This window comes from Ochotona princeps, chromosome 1, assembly GCF_030435755.1.
Source record: "Ochotona princeps isolate mOchPri1 chromosome 1, mOchPri1.hap1, whole genome shotgun sequence".
Lineage (NCBI taxonomy): Eukaryota > Metazoa > Chordata > Mammalia > Lagomorpha > Ochotonidae > Ochotona > Ochotona princeps.
Window position 1 is genome coordinate 114,796,039 of NC_080832.1, and position 21,878 is coordinate 114,817,916.

At 37.4% G+C, this 21,878-nt stretch overlaps 1 protein-coding gene across 1 annotated transcript in view; it reads left to right on the top strand.

Moving 5' to 3' along the window:
* TSBP1 (testis expressed basic protein 1) overlaps window positions 1-21,878 on the top strand; it is a 55,409-nt gene that overhangs the window by 30,478 nt on the left and 3,053 nt on the right. The window contains exons 12-19 of the mRNA XM_058669835.1: window positions 2,046-2,066; window positions 3,738-3,752; window positions 6,093-6,113; window positions 7,313-7,333; window positions 10,827-10,844; window positions 12,725-12,745; window positions 13,862-13,882; window positions 14,583-14,597. Of these exons, the coding sequence (XP_058525818.1) occupies window positions 2,046-2,066; window positions 3,738-3,752; window positions 6,093-6,113; window positions 7,313-7,333; window positions 10,827-10,844; window positions 12,725-12,745; window positions 13,862-13,882; window positions 14,583-14,597 (153 nt within the window). The remainder of the gene's footprint in view (window positions 1-2,045; window positions 2,067-3,737; window positions 3,753-6,092; window positions 6,114-7,312; window positions 7,334-10,826; window positions 10,845-12,724; window positions 12,746-13,861; window positions 13,883-14,582; window positions 14,598-21,878) is intronic.

Genomic DNA, 21,878 nt, shown 5'->3' on the forward strand with positions numbered 1-21,878 from the left:
CTATCCCTGATGCATGGAGTATCCAAGCATCCAAGATATCTTGGAATTACAAACAAAAAATTGGCAGGGCCCACAACTTCCCACACAATCATACCATGATTAACTGAAGCTAGAAGTTACCTGTCTTAGATGTTAGTTCTAAATATAGTTATCATATATGCATTAAAATACATCATTTAGGGCCCGGCGGCGTGGCCTAGCAGCTAAAGTCCTCGCCTTGAACGCCCCTCCACCCCCAGGATCCCATATGGGCGCCAGTTCTAATCCCGGCAGCTCCACTTCCCATCCAGCTCCCTGCTTGTGGCCTGGGAAAGCAGTTGAGGACGGCCCAATGCATTGGGACCCTGCACCCACGTGGGAGACCTGGAAGAGGTTCCAGGTTCCTGGCTTCGGATCAGCACAGCACCAGCCGTTGCAGTCACTTGGGGAGTGAATCATCGGACGGAAGATCTTCCTCTCTGTCTCTCCTCCTCTCTGTATATATGGCTGTAATAAAATGAATAAATCTTTAAAAAAATACATCATTTATTCACCATTACCTTGGATTAAGGCTGCATTTTTAAATACTCATAATTATTGCAAGACATACAGCCTTGGAAATTCTCAAAATTCCTATAGAAGGAAAATCGAGGCACCCTACTTCAGAGGATCTCACTGGAGCAAAGGATGAATCCCAATTGACACAAAGTTCCTTAGTAGCCTATATGCCAGAAAACTTTTATGGGTACAGAAAATTCTTACTCTGACATTCTCCTCACTTGACTCCATCTCATCTATGTGTAAATACTTTAAAATATAATAAAGCATAAATTAAATTTATTGTGCTACTTTTATTGCTATTTTTTCCCTAAATTTACACATGACTTGCATAAAGTGCAAAAGCATTACTGAAAACAGTTTGGAGATTTCTCAGAGATTTGAAAATAGATCTACCATATCACCCAGCCATCCCTCTCCTGAGGATTTACCCAAACAAAATGAAATCAGCATGTGAGAAACTTATTTGCACACCCATGTTTATTGTAACTCAATTCAAAACAGCTAGGATATAGGATCAACCCTAATGTCCACTAATGGATGACTGGATGAATAAAATGTGGTATATATAGACCATGGAATATTACTTGGCCATAAAAAATGAAATCCTGTCTTTTGCAACAAAACAGGTGTAATAGGAAACCATAGTTTTTAGTTAAATAAAATAATTACCAAAAGACAAATCTCATATTATCATTGATCTGTGGTAACTAATACACAGAGCTCAAAAAATGATATCTATATGAGAATTATTGACATTTGTAGATTTGTCTATACTTTAAGGAACAGGTTGTCTTTTTAAAAATTTTATATTTATCAAACTCTTTACTGAATGGAGTATTAAGTGTATGATTGTGAAATGAACTGAAAATATGCCATTGTAAAAATGTAAAAAGAAAGAAAGAAAGAAAGAAAGAAAGAAAGAAAGAAAGAAAGAAAGAAAGAAAGAAAGAAAGAAAAGGAAAAGAAAAGAAAAGAAAAGAAAAGAAAAGGAAAAAGAAAGACAAGCAGGTGGGGAACCTGTTCAGCACGGAGGGTGGGAGGTACCATTACACCCCTAAATTTATATTATGAAATGTGTGATAACTGTTCACTTTAAATAAAATAAATTAAAATATTTTAAATGTGCTAACATTAAAGAACAGTAACAAAAATTAGCAGCTTTCAAAGAGGAATAAGAAGGAAACTTCAAATTAATTAAAAGGTTAGGTAGGAAAGAAAGATTAAAGAAAATGAAAAAAATGAAAGTACATGTTTCAGATTTCATCATGCTCTGGAAGCCACTTGATAGCCGCTCTCCTGTCCCAGATCAGTGGAAGCAGGATGGAGACTGTATAACACAAAGATGGGCTACTTAAGGCCAAACACTGACTGTACTGAAAGGCTTTAGAAATCTCTGAATCCTTCCAGAAGTTACTCATCTAAGCCTCTGATGGGGGAACTGATTTATCTTTGTTCTAAATATGCTGCTTTTTTCCCTTTTTTCTTCCTTTTTGTTTTTTCAACAGCTGAAGCTTCAGAAATGAACAGTAAGTTCCCATGCCTATTTTTTTTTAAGATTTTATTATTATTGGAAAGCCGGATATACAGAGAGGAGGAGAGACAGAGAGGAAGATCTTCCATCCGATGTTTCACTCCCCAAGTGAGCCGCAAAGGGCCGGTATGCGCCAATCCGAAGCCGGGACCAGGAACCTCTTCCGGGTCTCCCACGCGGGTGCAGGGTCCCAAAGCTTTGGGCCGCCCTCGACTGCTTTCCCAGGCCACAAGCAGGGAGCTGGATGGGAAGTGGAGCTGCCGGGATTAGAACTGGCGCCCATATGGGATCCCGGGGCTTTCAAGGCGAGGACTTTAGCCGCTAGGTCATGACGCCGGGTCCCCCATGCCTATTTTTATATGATAGCTGTCTTTGGCCTCCTACAAGGATCCTTTTCCTCCTCTTATTTCTTCCTTGTGATATGAAAACTCATGTTCCTCCAACTCCTTTTCATAACCCACTATCTGTCTCATACAATGTAACTGCTGTTGACTAAAGGGAAAAGAGGCAGGTGGACAAGGAGAGTCAGGGAATTAGGATTGCCTTCTTGAAACTGTACCAATGGAACATGTAAAATCCATTCTCTTTAAAAAGAAAAAGTCAAACACAAACCCTGTCTATCAACACAAAATATTGCAATCAAAGGAAGCTATCTAATATTGTAATTATCTATCAACAAGAGAGGAACAATATTTGTCTCAATAATTGAAAGCCAGCAGAAGATAACAGCTATTTGAAGAATAAAAAGGAAGGCAGCTCAATTTAAAGACATTGCTAATCCAATGCAAGATTTCAAGCAGTTTTTTTTTTATTCATTGATTACATTGTATTATGTGATACAGTTTCATAGGTACTGGGATTCTCCCCACCCCTCTCCGCACCCTCCCCCCATGGTGGATTCCTCCACCTTGTTGCATAACCGCGGCTCAAGTTCAGTTGAGATTCCCTCTTTGCAAGCATAAACTAAACATAGAGTCCAACATCTTATAGTCCAGTCAAGTTCCTCAGCTTCTTGGGGAGCCCCTGTCTGGTCCGAGGGCAGAACCATCAGGGTATCATCCCGATCAATTAAAGGCTCCAGCATACCCTCAGCAACAATTAACTTCGTTGTTTAATTAATAGATATAGTATTGAGTAACCAATATGTTGTAAACAAATGCTTTTTCTTAACCACCTTCTGTGATCACCTCACTGACAATTCAGTTTTAGTTTATACACAACATATAACATAACATACATAAAATAACATGTTTTACATAACATCATATCCTCCTAAATTAATGCAAACATGTGGTATCTAACATTTATGGTTCATCTACTCCATGGAATACTACTCAGCTATTAAAAAAAAAACAAATTGCAGTTCTTTGTGGCCAAATGGGTCAAACTGGAAACCATAATGCTAAGGGAAATGAGCCAATCCCAAAAGATTTCAAGCAGTTTTAGCAGTCACTGCAAAACAAGAAAAAACAAGTCATCTCTTTCCTGCAGCCCCCTCACACTGGATAGGATCTGGATTGCCCAAGGTGTGGTAGCAGATGTTCTATGCCCCTCCACTGAGAACGACCATGCCATTGATATTTCTGATGTGCCCTCTCAGAAAAGTAAAAAGAAGATAAATTCCTATTTGGCAAGTTCTACACTAATTTTTCTTTTTGCTTTTCAGCTGTGGCAGCCACTTGTAAGTTTCACTGTCCCCTACCTTGTGGAAATCAATTGTTTCTAGCAGCATTTAAAGATCTAAATCTGAAATATATCCACCCTTGTTAGGATACAGTAGCTTAAAACTCAAACTTTCTTGTCCACTTTTTTCCCTTAGCCTAGAATCCCACTAGGTTATTAATAAGCCTCCTGAACTTTCACTGATTCACACAAAAATTATTAATGTAGATTCTGCATAATGCTAAAGAGTTTCAGTCATGGACTATCTATAGGTAAGAAAAAAACCCAGATTTATCTAAATAACATTTTTGTTTCCAGCTCCATAACTACACAGGAAATGAACAAGCCAAAGTCTAACGAAGATATTATTATCCATGCTTTAATACAAGAACTTTAATTGTGCATTTGTCTAGCCATTCTTCTTTCCCACTATCTAGAAATCTACCAATTGAATAATAGTTTTCTAGAAATTTCAAATTTTCATCTGAAAAGCTTTCATGCATGCAACTACAAAAGGTTTCTTCAAAGAGTTCAGTTAAAGTATATATGGAAAAGTCATAAGTGAATTTCAATTTTTGTGTTATATATTTTTTTAATTTTTTTAATTTTTTAAAGATTTATTTATTTTTATTGCAAAGTCAGATATACAGAGAGGAGGAGAGACAAAGAGGAAGATTTTCCCTCTGATAATTCACTCCCCAAGTGAGCCGCAATGGCTGATGCTATGCCGATCCGAAGCCAGGATCCAGGAACCTCTTCCGGGTCTCCCACACGGGTGCAGGGTCCCAGTGCTCTGGGCCGTCCTCAACTGCTTTCCCAGGCCACAAGCAGGGAGCTGGATGGAAAGTGGAGCTGCTGGGATTAGAACCGGCGCCCATATGGGATCCAGGGGGGGGGGGGGCGTTCAAGGCGAGGACTTTAGTCGCTAGGCCACGCCGCCGGGCCCTGTAGTTATATTTTATTTCCACTGTCCACAAACTTTTTCATGTATCCTCTCATTACTAAGAACTTTTATCAACTGGTGAAAAATAAGTAAGATAAGAAACAACGGAGATTTCAAAGACATTGCTTATTTGATGTTCAAGTTATATCCTCAGGTAATCAATAAATCTGTGCTCGTTTAATTTTCTTGCACAGAACTTTGCTTGATGTACATCTTGACCTCTTGCTATTATTAAATCAATATTAAAATTCCTCAGGGAAAAGATTAAAACTGAATAAAAAATAGAACCAACACCATGGCATGATAGAGTAAACCTCCACCTACAGTGTTGACATCTCAAATATGCATCAGTTCAAGCCTGGCTGTTCCACTTCTGATCCAGTTCCCTGATGACGTACCTGGAAAAGCAGTGAAAGGCTGTACATTTCTTTGGGTCCCTGCTCCCACATGGGAAGGTCTGCAGCTCCAGCATCCTGGCTTCAGATTGACTTAGCTCTAGCCATGGAGGGCCATTTGGGGAGTAAATCAGTAGATGAAAGATCTTTTCTCTGTTTCTCGTTCTTTCTCTCTAACTATGCCTTTCCAACAAAAAGTTTAAAATATTTTTTAATGAACAAAAAGAAAAAGGAGGTAAATTTTTCTCCATTTAAAATTCCTCTTGCCGTAATTAAGTCTTTGTGGGGCTCTTAGAATCTCTTTCTTCTGGCAGGGTTAGGAATGCCAAGTTTGAGGTGCCTATTACATTACCCACTTATCTCCTGTTACCAAAATTCAAAGAGGTTATCAATGGTTAGTTAGGAAGTTCACACACTACTGAGTCACATTAAACGTAAATACACACCTACAGCAAAGTCTACTATAATAACAACCCACTAAGAGCAAATTCTCTAAGTCAAGGGGAAAAAAACAATAGAAAAAAAAAGAGTTGGTAAGGTATGTGTGTTTTTCAGCTGACCCTCCTCCAATGCCCCATGGCAAGTTGAATTTTGTCTGTTATTTCCTGTTCTTCTTGCTGTGTTCTCTAAGATCCAGCTCCATGTGCTGCAACCTGAAATTCATGACTTCCAGTTTCCTTTGCCTTTGGTCATCCAATCTTTCCTATGAAGGAAGTTTACACTTAATGACTTTAAAATATGTGTTTTCTTGTTATCTCCTATAAGAACTATATAGATGCCTTAATTACATTGTTTCATTTAATCCTGAAGTAGCTCCATTAACCCCTTTTGTAAGGAATTAGAAACTGAGATGAAGCACCCAGCAAAGAATGCATGCTCATAGAACCATGATTTGAACAGCGATCTGGTGTAACAACCAAGCTTCTACATTACACACATACATATCCCTAGAAGGAATCTTGTTCTTTCAAACAAATCTCTGCCAATATCTAAGTTGCTTTTTGTATCTGTATTTGTTTAGGTCTCCCTCTAGCACCCCTGAGTAAGTATTACTTCCGTGTCTCGACTTTGGTTTTCTTTGGTCCCCTTTATTGCACTTCTCTCAAATTAATTCAAGTTTCTTATGTCATTGTTGTTTCCTCATTACCAGCTGATTTAATAAAATACTGACTGTAAGGAAAATGGTACAGCGTTTAAGACATAACTAGGGATGTTCAAATTCCATATCAAATCCTGGCTTCTCTGCTTACACATCAGCTATGTACTAAAGTGCCTCCTGTCTGTCCCGCTGTGCTTGGTATGTTTTTGTGTCTGTGTATCTGCCTTTCAAAAATTGAAAAATTCGCCTTAAGGAAATATAACTTGAAAGAAAGTTATGGTGCAGTTGGTTGTAATGCCCATGCATGGTGCTAGCGTCCCATATGAGCATGGGTTCAAAACCCAACTTCCCACTTCTGATCCTGCTCCATGATATTGTGTTTGAGAAAGCTGCTGACGATTCTACAAGCACTTAAATGCCTGGCACCATGTGGGAGATCTGGATGAAATTCCAGTCTTCTGGATTCTGCCTGGCCTAGCCCTGGCATTGCAGTCATTTTGGATATATAAGGCAATGGAAAACAGCCATAAAGCTCTACAACCTGAGAAAGGTGAAGGAAGACAGGTAAGTAAGGGAAGTAGAGAGAAAGCAAGGAATACAAGGGTCAGAGGGACTTAGAGAGGGAACAGACCATTATTTCAGTTCGTACTGGGCCCTTAAACAAAACCATAAGTTTATTTGACTTAAGAATCTAAACGTGCATCCCTTTAAAGGAAATAATTTTAGCACTGATTTTTACAAGGTTAAGACACAAAATACAGTGTCCCTCACTGACACAATGAGTTTACTATATTTTCTACCAGTAAAAATGCTTAGCAAAGTATAACTTTATAGCTTATACCCCTTAAATTTCTGTGAGCCAGTTCTTGTGAAGACAGAACTTCCTTGTAAGAAAGCAAGAAAGTTTCTCAGTATCCAGGATGCTTCCAATTTTTGACAGTACTTTAAAGAGAAAGGGTTGGCCCCTCACTAGTTGTGGATCTGTCATTGAATAATATCCCCCAGACAAAGGGCTCTCTCTTTACCCTTCTTTTTTCACTACTATTCAATATGAGATCTTTATGCTGGAAGTGACATTAGTGAAAACCTATTTATGTTTCAGCAATCATACTAATTAGTTTGTTTATTTGCTTTTATTAAAGCAAGACCTGGGCAGCCTTCAAGTAAGTCTCCTCTTTCAACTTCAATATTAATATTTATTCCTTATGCAACCTATTTAGAGGTTTTTTTGTACCCTCTTGTGACTTAAAATTGTATTTCTGATTCTATGGTTTACTAATTTTTCAGTGATTAAACTTTCATCTTTTAGTTTCTGTTTTTCTTATTCCTATTTCTGGTGAATTGTTCCATTTTCAGTGATTAATATCCATTTAGAGACTCTAATTAAAGCTTGTATATGATGTGCTACTATGATAATAAATATTTATCCAGTACCAGCAATGTACCAGGCACTGCGCTCAGGGTTTTACCTATGCACGTAACACTAGATAAGCATTTCTATTCCTATTATAAAAGGAAAGAAATTGTGAGTCTAGGTAACTTGTCCAGGGTCACAAAATATAAGCACTGTCTACCTGTCTGACTTTAAAACAGCAGCTCTGCCAGCCAAATGGTAAGAAATCTGGTCATGTTCATAAGATATTTAAGCAAATGGATGAAAAAGAGAACTGTTACCATAGTTAACTTAAAGACAAAGTTGTTAACAAAATGTTAGTGCAATCATCGTGATAAATCAAGAAAAGCATTCCAAAGAAGTGAAAGGAAAGGGCAGCCTAAGAAGAAAAGGTAATAAGACATTGACAGTTTAAAGCAATCTCAGAAATTTAAAATTAGCAGAAAGAAATCAGGATGAGAATGATTCACTCCTTTCTTTCCAAAAAGGTATCCAAATTACAAGGAGTTTAAACAAAATATTCTGAAGATATTTGTTATCCCAATACACTTGTTCTTTAAAAAATTATTTGTTTGTTTGTTTGTTTGTTTGTTTGTTTGTTTGAAAACCAGAAAGCGAAGGAGGGACAGAGACAAAGATCGTCCATCCTCTGGTTTGTTTCCCCCAAAAATCCCAACAGCTAGACTTTATCAAGCCAAAGCCAGGAGCAAGGATTTTCGTTTACGTCTCTCACATAGGGGCCAGGGGCCCAAGTAACTTGCACCATTTTTGCTGCCTTTGCCAGGCCATTAGAAGGAAACTGGGTCAGAACTAGAATAGGAGTTAGTGTCCGTACAGGATGCCAGAATCACAAGTGGCAGTTTTATCTGCTATGTCATAGAGCTGGCCCCTGGTTGATGTGAAAGTTTATTTCTCAAAGCCTTGTTTTTAAAACCTTAGCAGAAAGAGTTTGAGAAATAATGTCTCCATATTTCCAAAATATCTCATTCATCTGCTTAATTTCTTTTTCATAGTAACACAAGAGTGAATTAAGCTCTCCTATGAGTTCTGGGGTTGGTTCTTGTTCTTATTATATCCTTCTCCAAGCATTTTTAAAGCTTTCATGTTCAAATTTTCTTATCTCTTTTTGTTTTACACTCAACTGCTTCTTCTCAAGTTGCTAATGAACATCTTAGAAAATAAAAAACCCTCTGAGGGCAAATTAAGAGCCAGCTAAATGTGATCTGAAATCACAGTTACTTTTGAACATAATGTAACTCAGACTACTTAACGACTCATAACTGTATATGTTTGCAGGATACAGTATGTTAAGGCATGTATATAATGTATAGTGACAAACCAGGATAATTAGTATTTGCATCTCCATAAATATAATTTCTTTGCATTGAAAACCTACAAATTCCTCTCTTCTAGCTCTTTATAAATGTGTAATATATTGTTAACTATAGCCATCTCATTGTTCTGTAAAACACTAGAACTTACTCCCCTTAGAAAATTTTGTATAAAACGTCACATGAAAATTAGCTACTCTCTTTGTTAATATAGTGTATAAATGATTTGGGTAGAATAGTTTTTGAAAGGAGATGAACCAAATGCAGTTAAATTGACAAAGATAAGCTAATCAAGAATTTGCTCATTCAGAAAAATTAGTATGTATTGAAAGTCTGCCATGTGCCAAACAGGGGGATACAGCAAGAACCAAGATAAAATAAGATATTGCCCCTCCAGGGTTCACACATGAATTTAACTTTTCCTTATACGTTGCACATCCAGTGAAATTGAGACTAGGAAAAAACATTTTTCATCTCTCCCACTTCTAAAACAGAGTTTTTACATCTGAAAAAGAAGTGGTACTTAAGAGTATATTATTGAAGATTATTCATGAGAACTACGTTCTGAAATCTCACTTTCTTGATCATTGCAATTGCAGGAAATATTTTTTTCTGTTTGGTATTTACATTATACATTCACTAAACATAGCTGCTTCCATTTTAAGGAAAATGTTGGTATTTCTATTTTTTCATGCCCTCTTCCAATTGCCAGAATTCTATTAAATATGAGTTAGGCAAAGAATAGGTAATAAAGGAAGGAGAGGCACAGATGGGGAACACAAGCAGAAAGGAAAGGGATAGGGTGGGAAGAATTCCACATTTCAAGTAAATATAAAGTGAAAGTACAGAGAAAACTGGAAAAACTCAAGAGTAAACAATGAGGAAATAGAGTAGCTAAAAAATGGAAGTAGAATTTAAAGGAAATGAGGTTTTCCTGCTCCGTAGTATTTCAATTTCTAAGCTAAAATGAAAGATAAGAGAAAAATACCTCACCTTTCTTTAACCCTTTGAAAATTATTTTACCAGAAAACAGAGACTACAGGAGGTCATCTAAAAGGCTTGGAGTTGCTTTTCCTTTTTATCCCAGAAATTCCTGTATGGAAAAACTTTTATTAGAAAATTCTATTACGATTGTCAATACTGTTATCACTGTCAACTGTTTAATACTTTGTATTTGAATTTTAGCACATGTAGCAGTTCCTATCAGTAAGTCACTTTTCTTTTCCTAAACGTGGTACAGTTAAGGCCCCAAAATATGGAGAAAATTTTCTTAACTCTGACCCAAATTCCATTTAATGCTTATATTTAAAAATACCCCTCTCTTATTCATCAATTTATTGGGCTACTCAATGAAAAAGATAAACATTTCACTAAGAGATAAGGTAAACAAAGAAGCATTTTGCTTTCTTTTAAAAGATTCACACAGGGTGGTTAAGTACAGTAGAAGAAAGATAAATAATTGCAATTAGCATTTAAATTGATGCTTGTCTAAACTTTCTGAGTAGTACTCAAGCCCTCCTATCTGACTAAAAGCAAGAATGATCTAAGTATGTGTCCGTTGCCTTCTGTCTTTGTCAAATTGAAATATTATATATAGTTAGTCAATAACATCAGATAGAATTCTTTCTTTGCCACAAAATTAATAAAATTAATAAGTTTTTAAAACATATGTATAAGAGAATAACTCCTCTTATTCTGTTATACATATATATGCTATTATGCTTTATAAATATAAAAACATATACATATATATGATTATGTATGTGTGTATATCATGTGTTTACCATATATATGTATATGTGTTTTCATATATGGGAGTATTGCTGTCCTCCAAACATTTCTTTGTTAACTCCTGGAAAGAACGAGGAAAAAAGCAATATCCTTGATCCAAAAACTCTGCTAATGTATTTTTGTTTCATGTTGTCCTACCAGTTACACCAATACCTATTGGTAAGTTATTATTCATATATTTCTTAACTCCAGTGTCTTTTACAAAATTTTGTTCTAAGATTTTTTCCATATGTACTTCTCATGCCCCCTTGCCTCTTTAGTACTAACAAATTAAGAAATCCAATGAGTCACACAAAATAATAATGAAATAAAGAGTGAAGGAAAATTTAAGAACTTTAGGCAACATTTTTCATTTAACAAAGGGAATTTCAAACATAACCAGTGCTGGGAATGCTCTGGTGAAATTTACACAATCATATTTTATTTATAATATAATTTTTTGGAAAGCAAATTTGTTTAAACTTATAATTCCATTTCTACAGAGATGTTTTAAGGAATGCTGAATATGTGATAAAACTGCATTAATGATGCTAATACATAAAATGATACAAAAGTAATAAATTTTGATAGTTACAAGAGTAATCAAATGGATCTCTAAGTATAAATTCTAGCTGAAACACCAACTATGTGATTTTCGTAATTTATTCAATCTTTAAAAGATTGCAATTTGTATTTTCTCTATTCAGCGTGTTTTCTGTTTCCAAGAAAACAACTTCTCATTTACCTTCTTCCACATTACTATAATATTGAATTAATTTAACTACAAGTCACCATAGAGCACAACTCTACTAAGAAAAATAACTGAGAGAAGAAAAAACACGTATTGGTGACAGTTTAAATATTTTATAAAAAATAAATTAAGTCACTAGTTAAATTGCAACATGGGGCTAGAGAAAGATTATCAGTCAAAAAAGGCAGAAATTTAATAAAATCTCAGCTAGAACATGCCAACAGCTAATTCAGTCCTCTTACTGTGTGTCAAGAGTCTATTTCAGCATGCTATCCAATTTAGAATTTTTCAGGGAATTTTTCAGAAAAACACTTTTTAAAATTAATAATTTTTTAAAAACATTTGTATGTTATTTCCTCCTCATAGCCATCTCCCATAGATATTACTTTTATTGTGAAATGATAATCTCACCAACACCTACTATATTAGCAAGAGAGATAAGGTTAAATAGTATTCCAAAACAACGCTTCCAGGCAGGATTGATTTGATATGTTTTGTTGGAAAGACTCTGAAGTTCCTGCATATTTGATTTTGTCAGTGGCAAAGAGCTTGTATCAGATAATAAAACCTTTGTCTATTCTATTATGCAGTATTTAATTTAGAAAGATTCTGGCTAAGATACTAAGTGGAATCTAGTGTGATTTTCTGGTAAATCTGCCCATCTTGCATCAGCTTCCATATTCCCTCTACCTCCCACACAAAACTAGCCATTCAACTCTTTTCTAAACAACTCAGGAGTTGAGAATAATCTTTTTTGCTTATTATAATAAGAGTATAGTCACTCCCAGCACATAACTTATAAATATGATATTAATTGCTACTGAATACTACTACAAAAATGCTGATAATACTGCATGCCATTAGTTATCCACAAACTACACGAAATGGTGTACAGATAACACACAAAGAGAAGCTTTCAGAGAGCTATGAGTAAATAGATTTTTTAGGCCTTCCATGCAAGCCAGTGTAATGACCCATTTAGTCTCAGAAAACATAAGCATTCATTGGTGGAACCCAAATACAAGGCTCTGCATGTTTTAAATGGATCCTTTGGCTGGTCTGTTGAGAACTATGAGGCAAGGATGAAAGCAGAAAGTGTAGAGAGATGACGATCACTGGAACACAGGGAGATTTAGAAAGTCAGAACAAGTACAAAATTCGTACATCACACCAAAGGACTGTCATACCACCATACACCATTTTCTACTAGATCTTAATATTCAATAACAACTGCAGAAATGAAAATGGGGAGAAAATTGTATTACTTATCTGAAAATTCAACAATTAACCCATCTTCTTGTTTTTTCAGGAATAGCTCAAATACCCACTGGTAAGTTTATTTTTTTTTCAAGATTTGTCTAATTGTTTTAAAGGCTGAAGGAGAGAAAACCCAGGGAGAGAAGGGAGAGTATCAATGACATGGTCCATATGCTGATTCACTCCCCCAGTGTACAAAACAACCCGGACTGGCCCAGGCCAAAGTCGGGAGTCAGAAACTCCATCCAGGTCTCCCAGCCTAGTGGCAAGAACCCAAGTACTTGGGCCATCCTCTATCATCCCAGGTGGGTTAGGAGAAAATGCAGCAGAAGAGCCCAGTGTAGAGAATCAATGTGCTGATATGGGTTGCAAGTACCCCAGCAGCTGCTTAATCCATGGTACCATAGTGCCCACTTCCTAAGCTTCTTGTCTAGTTCAAGCACTTTAGTTTCGTCTAAGGCATGAGGGGTAGGAACAAAGAAGTACGAACTTTTACCATAAAAGGATAGATAACAAATGTTTTTAGTTTTACTAGCCATAACGACTGCCCCAACTATTCAAATTCGTTGTAGTACAATAGTGCTGATTAGCAATACGTGTAAGAATGACCACGCGTTAATTCCAATAAAATACTTTTTGTAGACTTCTTGAAATTCATATATTTCAGTATGTCATTAAATATTACTTATGGTTTGTTAAACCATTTAAAAATAGAAAATCCATCCCTACCTCATAAAACAAAAACAAACATCAAGCTAGATTTGATCCATGGGCTATACTTTGCCAGCCCTACGTTAGACTTTACATAAGTAACTTAAAATTTTCATTTAAAAAAAAATAAATTTGGTATTATCTTTCTCACAACCTTATGGGGTTTTTGTATTAAATGTATCAAGTAGCATCTATCTGAGGCATTGATATATTCAAAACAAACCATAAGGCATCCAATAATCTTGAAACCATAGAAAAATTGCTAAAGATTAATGAGAAGTGTGATTTAAAGTAAGTTATCACAAGTTCTAAACTGTAACAAACTAGACAGTCAAGAGAAAGAGAAAGGAAAATGAAGGGCTTGTAGTCTTAGAGCATTGAATTTAGTTGTAAAAGACATAGTCTTTCAAAGCACTGGCTCAGGATTGGGAAGAGGAACCTGAACATCTTCTGATGTGTTTGTCTTTGTTTCCTTCAGTGACCAGATCTGGGAAAATCAGTAAGTTCAGCCTTTCTTACCAGTCTCTGCATCTAAGACCTTTGTATTTTTGTTCTGAAATTTTCTTGCACGGAAAGTTCTTCACTTCAGAGTATGAACTGTTTCTTAAATAATTGGTGCCCTCAATTTTCAATTTTGATATCTTCTTGTTTACTTTTGTGAGAAAATTTAATCATCTTGCATTGGCTTATTTACTATCAAAATCACTGATGGTCTATGTTTTTAGCCACCCAATCTGTGCTATGATCTAGTAAATGATGACTATTACTCTAAAGAAAATCCAAAGTTGATGTAAAAATAGGTATATAGACAAAATTAAACTGATAAATGACAAACATGTTTTTAAATTAATCATGGTAGTGGAATAAAGAACTCACTTGTGAAAGAACCAAGAAATTTTAAAAACAGCATATAGTACTGAATTTTGTTGGAATTAATATTACAACAAATATTATAATATTGTTGGAATTGGATTACAAGAATTCAAATACTGACACTAAACTAAATGATATCCGAATATAATTCTCTCTGTGGAATGGAATGCTGAGCTTTGGTGAGTAGAGACAGGAATGTGAAGCAGAAAATATTATGCGCTCATCAGATCCTGTTTCTGCGTTCACTTAGAAAAGTATTATGGGGGAGCAAGTTCTCCTTAAATTGGAAAATCTCCACTGATCTTGCCTTGGTGTTTTATTTTTAGCACTGTCTCCCGTGGGTAAGTTTCTTATTTATCCGCATCTCTGGTCATTTACATTGCTTATAGTTGCCCCCACCCACCAGCCTTGCTGCTTCTACTCCTAAAATAGTCTGTTCTTTATAGGTCATTGTAATATATCTTCTATCTATAATCTGCAAGTAGTTTTTTAAGCTATTTTTGGGAAGGATTGCTGCACAAAAAGTGAAGTTCACACTAAAGAATACCATAATCCCTGGATATATTCTGGTTTCAGAAAAAATCATCACTGATCACAGCAAAGTATAATAAAAGAAAGATTGGTTTCTGAATATCATTAATTCATTGCTGGGAATTAAAAAAATTAGTTATAAGTGAAGGTCACCTGAATAATTTTGGGTATTAAATATTCATTTAAGAACAAAATTTCACCTATTTTGATGCCTTCTGAACACCTTGCCTTTGAGGAGTGACAGATGTTAGCATCTGCTATGCACTGTACACTCTCACAAACAGTAGCTCTCATTACTGCCATTGCTCTGCCTGCTAGCTGCTACTGTCTCTTTCACAGAACAGGAAATACTTTGCACAAAGTTAAAAAGTTGCAGCATCAGGATTTAGACCCAGGTCACTAAAGAAAATATTCTTCTCAGACTTGCCCTTTTAATGATTGATCATGAAAATGTATTCACTAATCAAATGTTTCTAGACAGAACACATATCTACTAGAGAAACCAGATAATTAAAACATACAAAAGAAAAATTTAAAAAAAAAGAGAGAGACCTGCTATTTAACAAAAGATTGGCTTTTGAGCTGTTATCTAAATTCAGATTCCTTTATGTTGTTATTGTTTAATGCTTGACTCAGCTGCTCAAGGAAACCATGTACAACAAAACAGAAAATGATTTTTAATCCTATAAATATATAACCATAAGAAGCAAATAAGTGTTCAAATTAATGTAACTAACTTCAAGCATTATAAAACATCAACAAACACAAAATATCCTCATATGTAATGTTTTAGGTTCTTTTTCATTCTCAAGACATCCTAGAAGAGAGTGAGTTAGGTAAGAAAAAAGAGAGAGAATAAGCTGAAAGGTGACAATCTGTTTTTTAAATTCTGAGTATAAGAAACAATTTATAAATGCTTAGTAATAAATATGATCCTGTATCCTTCAAACACCTCCCTCATAAACAAGGTGGTAAGACTGTGATCTAAGAGAAATTATCTATAACAGTTAACTTTATGCATCAACTTGACTCAAAATAATTCTAACAAATACAAAGGCCCCAGGAACAGATTAGAGTCCACATCTTCCAAGAAGAGAATTCTTTGTTGTTGTTGTTGTGTGTGTGTGTGAATTTTTTGTTTTAATTTAAAGGAAATATATTTCATATATACAATTTTTGGATCATGATATTTCCCATCCTTATTTCCTCCCTGTTTTTTTTATTTTTACAATAATATCCTTCCCATTTATTTTATAATCACAGGCTTAATACTCTATTAAATAAAGCATCTAACGTGTAGTAAGTGTAGGAGTGTAGACAAGGAGTCTTCCATGAAAGCTCTACTAGTTTATATTCCCATCAACAACGCATTGTGAAATCTTCAATTTCCACATTCTTGCTAGCATTTGTTAGGTTTTAGTTTGGGGATCATAGCCATTCTAACCAGGGTGAAGTGAAACACCCTGGTTATTTGCAACCCTGGTTATTTGCATTTTCCTGATGGCTAATGAACCTGGGCATCCTTTCATGTGGTCTATCAGCCATTTGTATTTCATGCTTTCAAGAATGCCTGTTCATATCTCAAAATGTCATATAGATTACACTGCTTTCTACTCTATATATTAGTAACCACAGATCAAGGAAAATGAGTATTTGGCTTTCAGGGACTGGCATAGTTTAGTAAGTGTGATGGTTTCTGGTTGCATTCATTTTGTTACAAAAGATAGAATTTTATTCTTTTTATTTTTGAGTACTATTCCATCATGTATATACAAACAAATTTTCTTTTATAAAAATTTATTTATTTAAATTGAAAGTCAAAGTTACAGAGAGAGAGAGAGAGAGAGAGAGTGTTCATCCTCTAATTCACTCCCCAAATGGAGTGAGCTGATCTGGAGCCAGGAGCCAGGAACTTTTCTGGGTCTCCCACATGGGTACAGGGGCCCACGGACTTGAGAAATCCTCCTCCTCCTAAACCATTAGCAGCAGCTGGGACTTGAATCAGCACCCATATGTGAAGCCAGCACTTCAGGTAAAGAATTAGCCTGCTATGTCATAGCACCAGTTTTAGCATTTTTTTATAATGATTATTACATGGTTGACCAGGGCAGGAAGAATTGAGGGATAGGGATAAATGGATGAAATCACTGCTCCCAAATTCTTTATTTCTTCTTGTCTCTGGGGTGTGGGGAGAGTTAAAGGTGGATGATGCCACACCCAGCCTCCCAAATGTCCCAGTACAGAGGAATGGGGAGCCACCACCAACTATCAATCCAGCATCTCGATGTCATGTATGTTCTGACCAAGTGGTTTGGATAGTTCTGAAATGCTGTGGATTTTGCTGATCCAAGGGTGAGGCAGCTCTCCCAATGTCCATTGGCTGACGTAGTCGACATCAAGACTCCATTCACCCAGATTTTTACTGTCCTTGTTGTTCAGTTCTCCTTCCTCTGGCAACCCCTAATGGGCTGCCATAGTCTCCACATGTGTCAGAGTCTGCATCCACTGTTCTACCTTTTTCACTTGCAGGCAGTTCAAGGGAGATCTGAGCCCCACCAGAAACACCACCCTGGGGATCAGGAACCCATCACCCACTTTGCAGGCGGGCCACAAGACCCAGGCCAGGTGACCCAAGCCCTGCTGGATCCCCATCCTCCAGGGCTCACAAACCCAGCACCCACCTCACAAACAGGCCCCAGGCCAGGCAAACTGAACCCCACCAGAATCCCCACAGTCAGGGCTCATGAACCTGGTACCCACCTCGCTTATGAGCCTCAGAACTGAAGCCAGATGACCTGAGCCCCACCAGACTCCCTGTATCTGAGAATCACAAACCCAGCATCCACTGCTCAGGTGGGCCAATGGGACAAGGCAAGGTGCCCCAAGCTTCACTGAATCCCCCCACCCTGGGGCTCACAAACCCATCACCCATCTCGCAGGCAGGCCCCAGGATCTGGGCCAGGTGACCCAAGTCCTACTGGATCCTCCACCCCAATAGCTAATGAAACCAGCACCACTCACAGGTAGGCCACAGGATCCTGGTCAGGCAACTCAACCCTTGCTGGATTCCCCACCGCCAGGGCTCAAGAACCTGGCACCTGCTGAGCAGGTGGACCCCAGGACTAGATCATGTGACCTGACCCTGCCAGATCCCTTATGCCTGTGGCTCACAAACCTGGATCCCACAGACCCCATGATGGCATGACTTGCCTCACCTCAGCATTCCCAGTGTGAACTGGCTGGCATTGCAGCCTGACCTGGCTCCTCCTGCACCTTGTCCTGGTTCTTAGATCTGGCAATGGATGTTTTGAACAGATCAAGTCTGATCTGTCCCCAGACCTGAGTCACATGTAGGCTGGCAGATATTGTAACCTGGCATGATCAAGGCTGCTACTTGACTTGGTTCTTGTGCTCACCTGCATGGACTACATCTCTACAAAGGAGTTTCCAAGGTTCCTCTGATGGATCTCCCAGTGGCAGATCTCTCGTGCACCAGTGGGTCCTTGGCCCAGGTTGGTTTTGTCCACCTCTTGTCCTGGCAGGAACAGTGACCTTGCTCAACCAGCCCACACCCATTCTGGTTCTTACTGTTGAGTGTTGCAGCCCAGCCACACCTGGTCTGTGTCCAGACACAGCTTTCACGTGGTTCAGCAGGACCTACTCCACCCCATTCTACACCCACCCTAGTGCTCATGAGTACCAGTGAGTGTTGGAGTGTAATCCAATCTGTCACTCCCCAGTCCCAATCCACACCCACGCCAAGGGAGGCTGTAGCCATGTCCAGCACAGCCTGCTACCCTCAATCTGGCTCTAATGTTCACCAGTGAGATCAACAACCCAGCTGGAGTAGCCCCTTAGTTTCCCAGCCAAGTCTGTTCCCATACACAGTTCTTGAGTGTGCCAGGGGTGAGCCCACGTATCCCCACAAATTCAGCTGCAAGAGCCAATTCTTTCATGCTTGTTACCTTGGCCCATCCTAACTTCACCCTTCCCCTGATCCAAGTCTCACTGGTGGTTGCTGTGATCTTGTCCTGTCTGGTAGGCCCCAGCGTTGGTTTTAGTGTGTGCCAGTGAGTGGTGCTCGGGGATGGTCGATGCTAACTATCACAGCTCAGGTCTTCTACATGTGCTGGTGCTTCAGACTGACCTTTAAAGGTCTTCCCGTTCTCCTCTTAAACCACTCAGACTCAGCACCCTTACTTACCTGAAAGTACAGTGGACTTGTCCATTGATGTCCCACAGTAGTCATTCCTCTCCTGGACATGAACCCAGAGGTCCTGCTAAGCCTCAGGTGTACCATAACCTGTATGCCATGTAAGCCTACACACCCAAGTCCCTAGAACGTATCACCACCAGGTGGCGCTACGGCTTTGCCCAGTGCTGTTGTTGCACAGGGCGCCCAGCCTGGAGCCACCACTAGCACTGCTAGCTGGGTGGGGGCAAAAGGACCCCCACAGATCCCTGAAGATGCCCACTGTTCTTGAGGAGCACACAGAATCAAAGTGACTCCAAGTAGTCCCAGCCCAGATATAAAAACTACATTGTATCTTCACATATTGATATTATATTTTGTATTATAAGTTCCTCTAGATGACTGTATATACATACACATTTATCTATACATCTATAGATCTTGTATTTTACATGAAGTTTAACATATTAGAGAGAACATATAATATTTGCCCTTTGGGATTAGCTTATTTCATTGAGCATAATGGTTTAAAATTGGACCCATTTTGTTGCAAGTGTTAGAATTTCACTCTTTTTAATGGCTGAGCAGTATTCCATAGAGGAGATATACCAGATATACCATTTATCTTTTCATGGGAATTTGGGTTATTTCCATGTCTTCACTGTTATAGATTGTGCTGCTGTAATAAAGGATTACAGGTCACTTTCTCATAGGCACATTTCATTTCCTTTGGATAATGGTGGCATTGTTTTTATATATTTCTTTGGTTGTGTTATAGAATGTTGCTTCTATACCTGTCTTGTTTAGGTCTCGTTTAATGTTGTTAGACTTTATCAAATGCCTTTTCAAAGAAGAAAATAAATGGGTCCTGGGCCAGTAGCCTGTGTCTTTTAATCAGAGTATATGCCATTTGCTTTCTAGCTGATTATCTCTAAGGAAGGACTTGACCCTGCCATTTATCCATAGATACTGTATGGTTTGCTTTATATTTCCCTTGTACCTGTACTTTTTTTTTAGATTTATTTATTTTTATTACAAAGTCAGATACACAGAGAGGAGGAGAGACAGAGAGGAAGATCTTCCCTCCAATGATTCACTCCCCAAGTGAGCCGCAACGGCCGGTGCTGTGCCGATCCGAAGCCGGGAACCAGGAACCTCTTCCAGGTCTCCCACGCGGGTGCAGGGTCCCAAAGCTTCGGGCCGTCCTCAACTGCTTTCCCAGGCCACAAGCAGGGAACTGGATGGAAAGTGGAGCTGCCGGGATTAGAACCGGCGCCCATATGGGATCCTGAGGCGTTCAAGGCGAGGACTTTAGCCGCTAGGCTACCTCTCTGGGCCCAACGTTAGTAACTTCTCAACAGCTAGGCCACGCCGCCAGGCCCCTGTGCCTGTACTTACACTAGAAAATGCTCTGACGTTACATGTTTTCATGATGCTATCTTTCTCTATTATTTCTGTGTAGCACATCTGTAGCACCATTTTATTTTCTGATCATGTCTATTTGGAGCCCTGTACTTAAAGGCCATATCACCTAAGAAACATGTATATATAATTATCTTATGGTATCCCATAGAACTCAAGCGTTATTTTTTATTTTACTGATGTTTTCTTTAATTTTCTGGTCTAAGTTTTTGCCAAATATTTTTCTAACTCAGATATTCTTTCTTCTCCTTCAGTGAGTGTTCTTAAGACTTTCCACTATATTTTTGCTTGAAATATGGATTTCCTCATTTCCACTATTTCAGTTTCATTTTTCTTCGACATTTGTTTCTTCTTTTAGGATTTTTCATCTCTGTCATGTACCAATGTCTTTAGCTCATTCGTTGCTTCTCTGTGTTTTTCAACAATCTTGTGACCATTCTTTTGAACTCCTTTTCAGATATTTCTTCAATCTGCCCCTAACAGGTCTTTCACAGTATAGATCTAATTCTGTTCTTCATGTTAACCATTACACTAAGAGCCTATGATTAGCTTCTCAATAAATTTCATACCCCGTTTTTCAAATTAGATATAAAATTAGAATTGTTAATGTGATAGCTATTTCTTTAACTTTAGCCTTGACAAAACATACAATTTAAAATCTTTTTAATGTGATGGAATTTTGTTGTATGGGCTACTGCCTTAAATAAGTGAATTTTCAAATCTTTTCACTATTAAAATTTACACTGTAAATTTAGGGACAATTTTGAGTTGAGCTGAAAAAAAATTTACTATTTAAGATCTGAGAAAATAAACTGAAAAAGAATTTAGAATGTGATAGAACAAAATTTGTGACTTCTGCAATGTGGACTTGAAATAAAACTGGAACTCACTTTGAAAAATAAATCCTAAAAAATATGATTAATCCAAGCTATAAGATACTATTAGAAATGATTATATATTTCTCAGTGTAATGGGAAAAAAGGGGAAAAAATCAAATTCTATGAAGTTAGAGAAGATTTAGATAGAAAACACATTGAATGCTTCACTGAATCCAAAAATATTTCATTTTGATTAACAAAACATGTACAGTGTGGAAGATAAATTTAAATTATTTAAAAATAGTTCATGAAGTTCTACAGATAGCAATTACTCTCAAGAGTTGGCAGAAATGATTAATATTTCATATATTAAGAAAGATCAAGTTTTTGGCATATCCCACAGGACACTTCAAATTAGAAGTATTCTTGGGAAAGTATATTCTATACAGTTTTACATAATAGCATAACACCAAACAAAGTAAAACCTTGTTCATTGGTAAAATGACAAAGATCACTAACTTTCAATGCTCAGAGCATATAAGTATTACCCAAAAAATTTTACCACTGATTTTCATTAGAAAATCAGAAATGAGTTTTTCTTTAAATATGTCAGTGCCTATATTTTAATGAAGAGTCTAGAGGGGACACAAAATATTTTT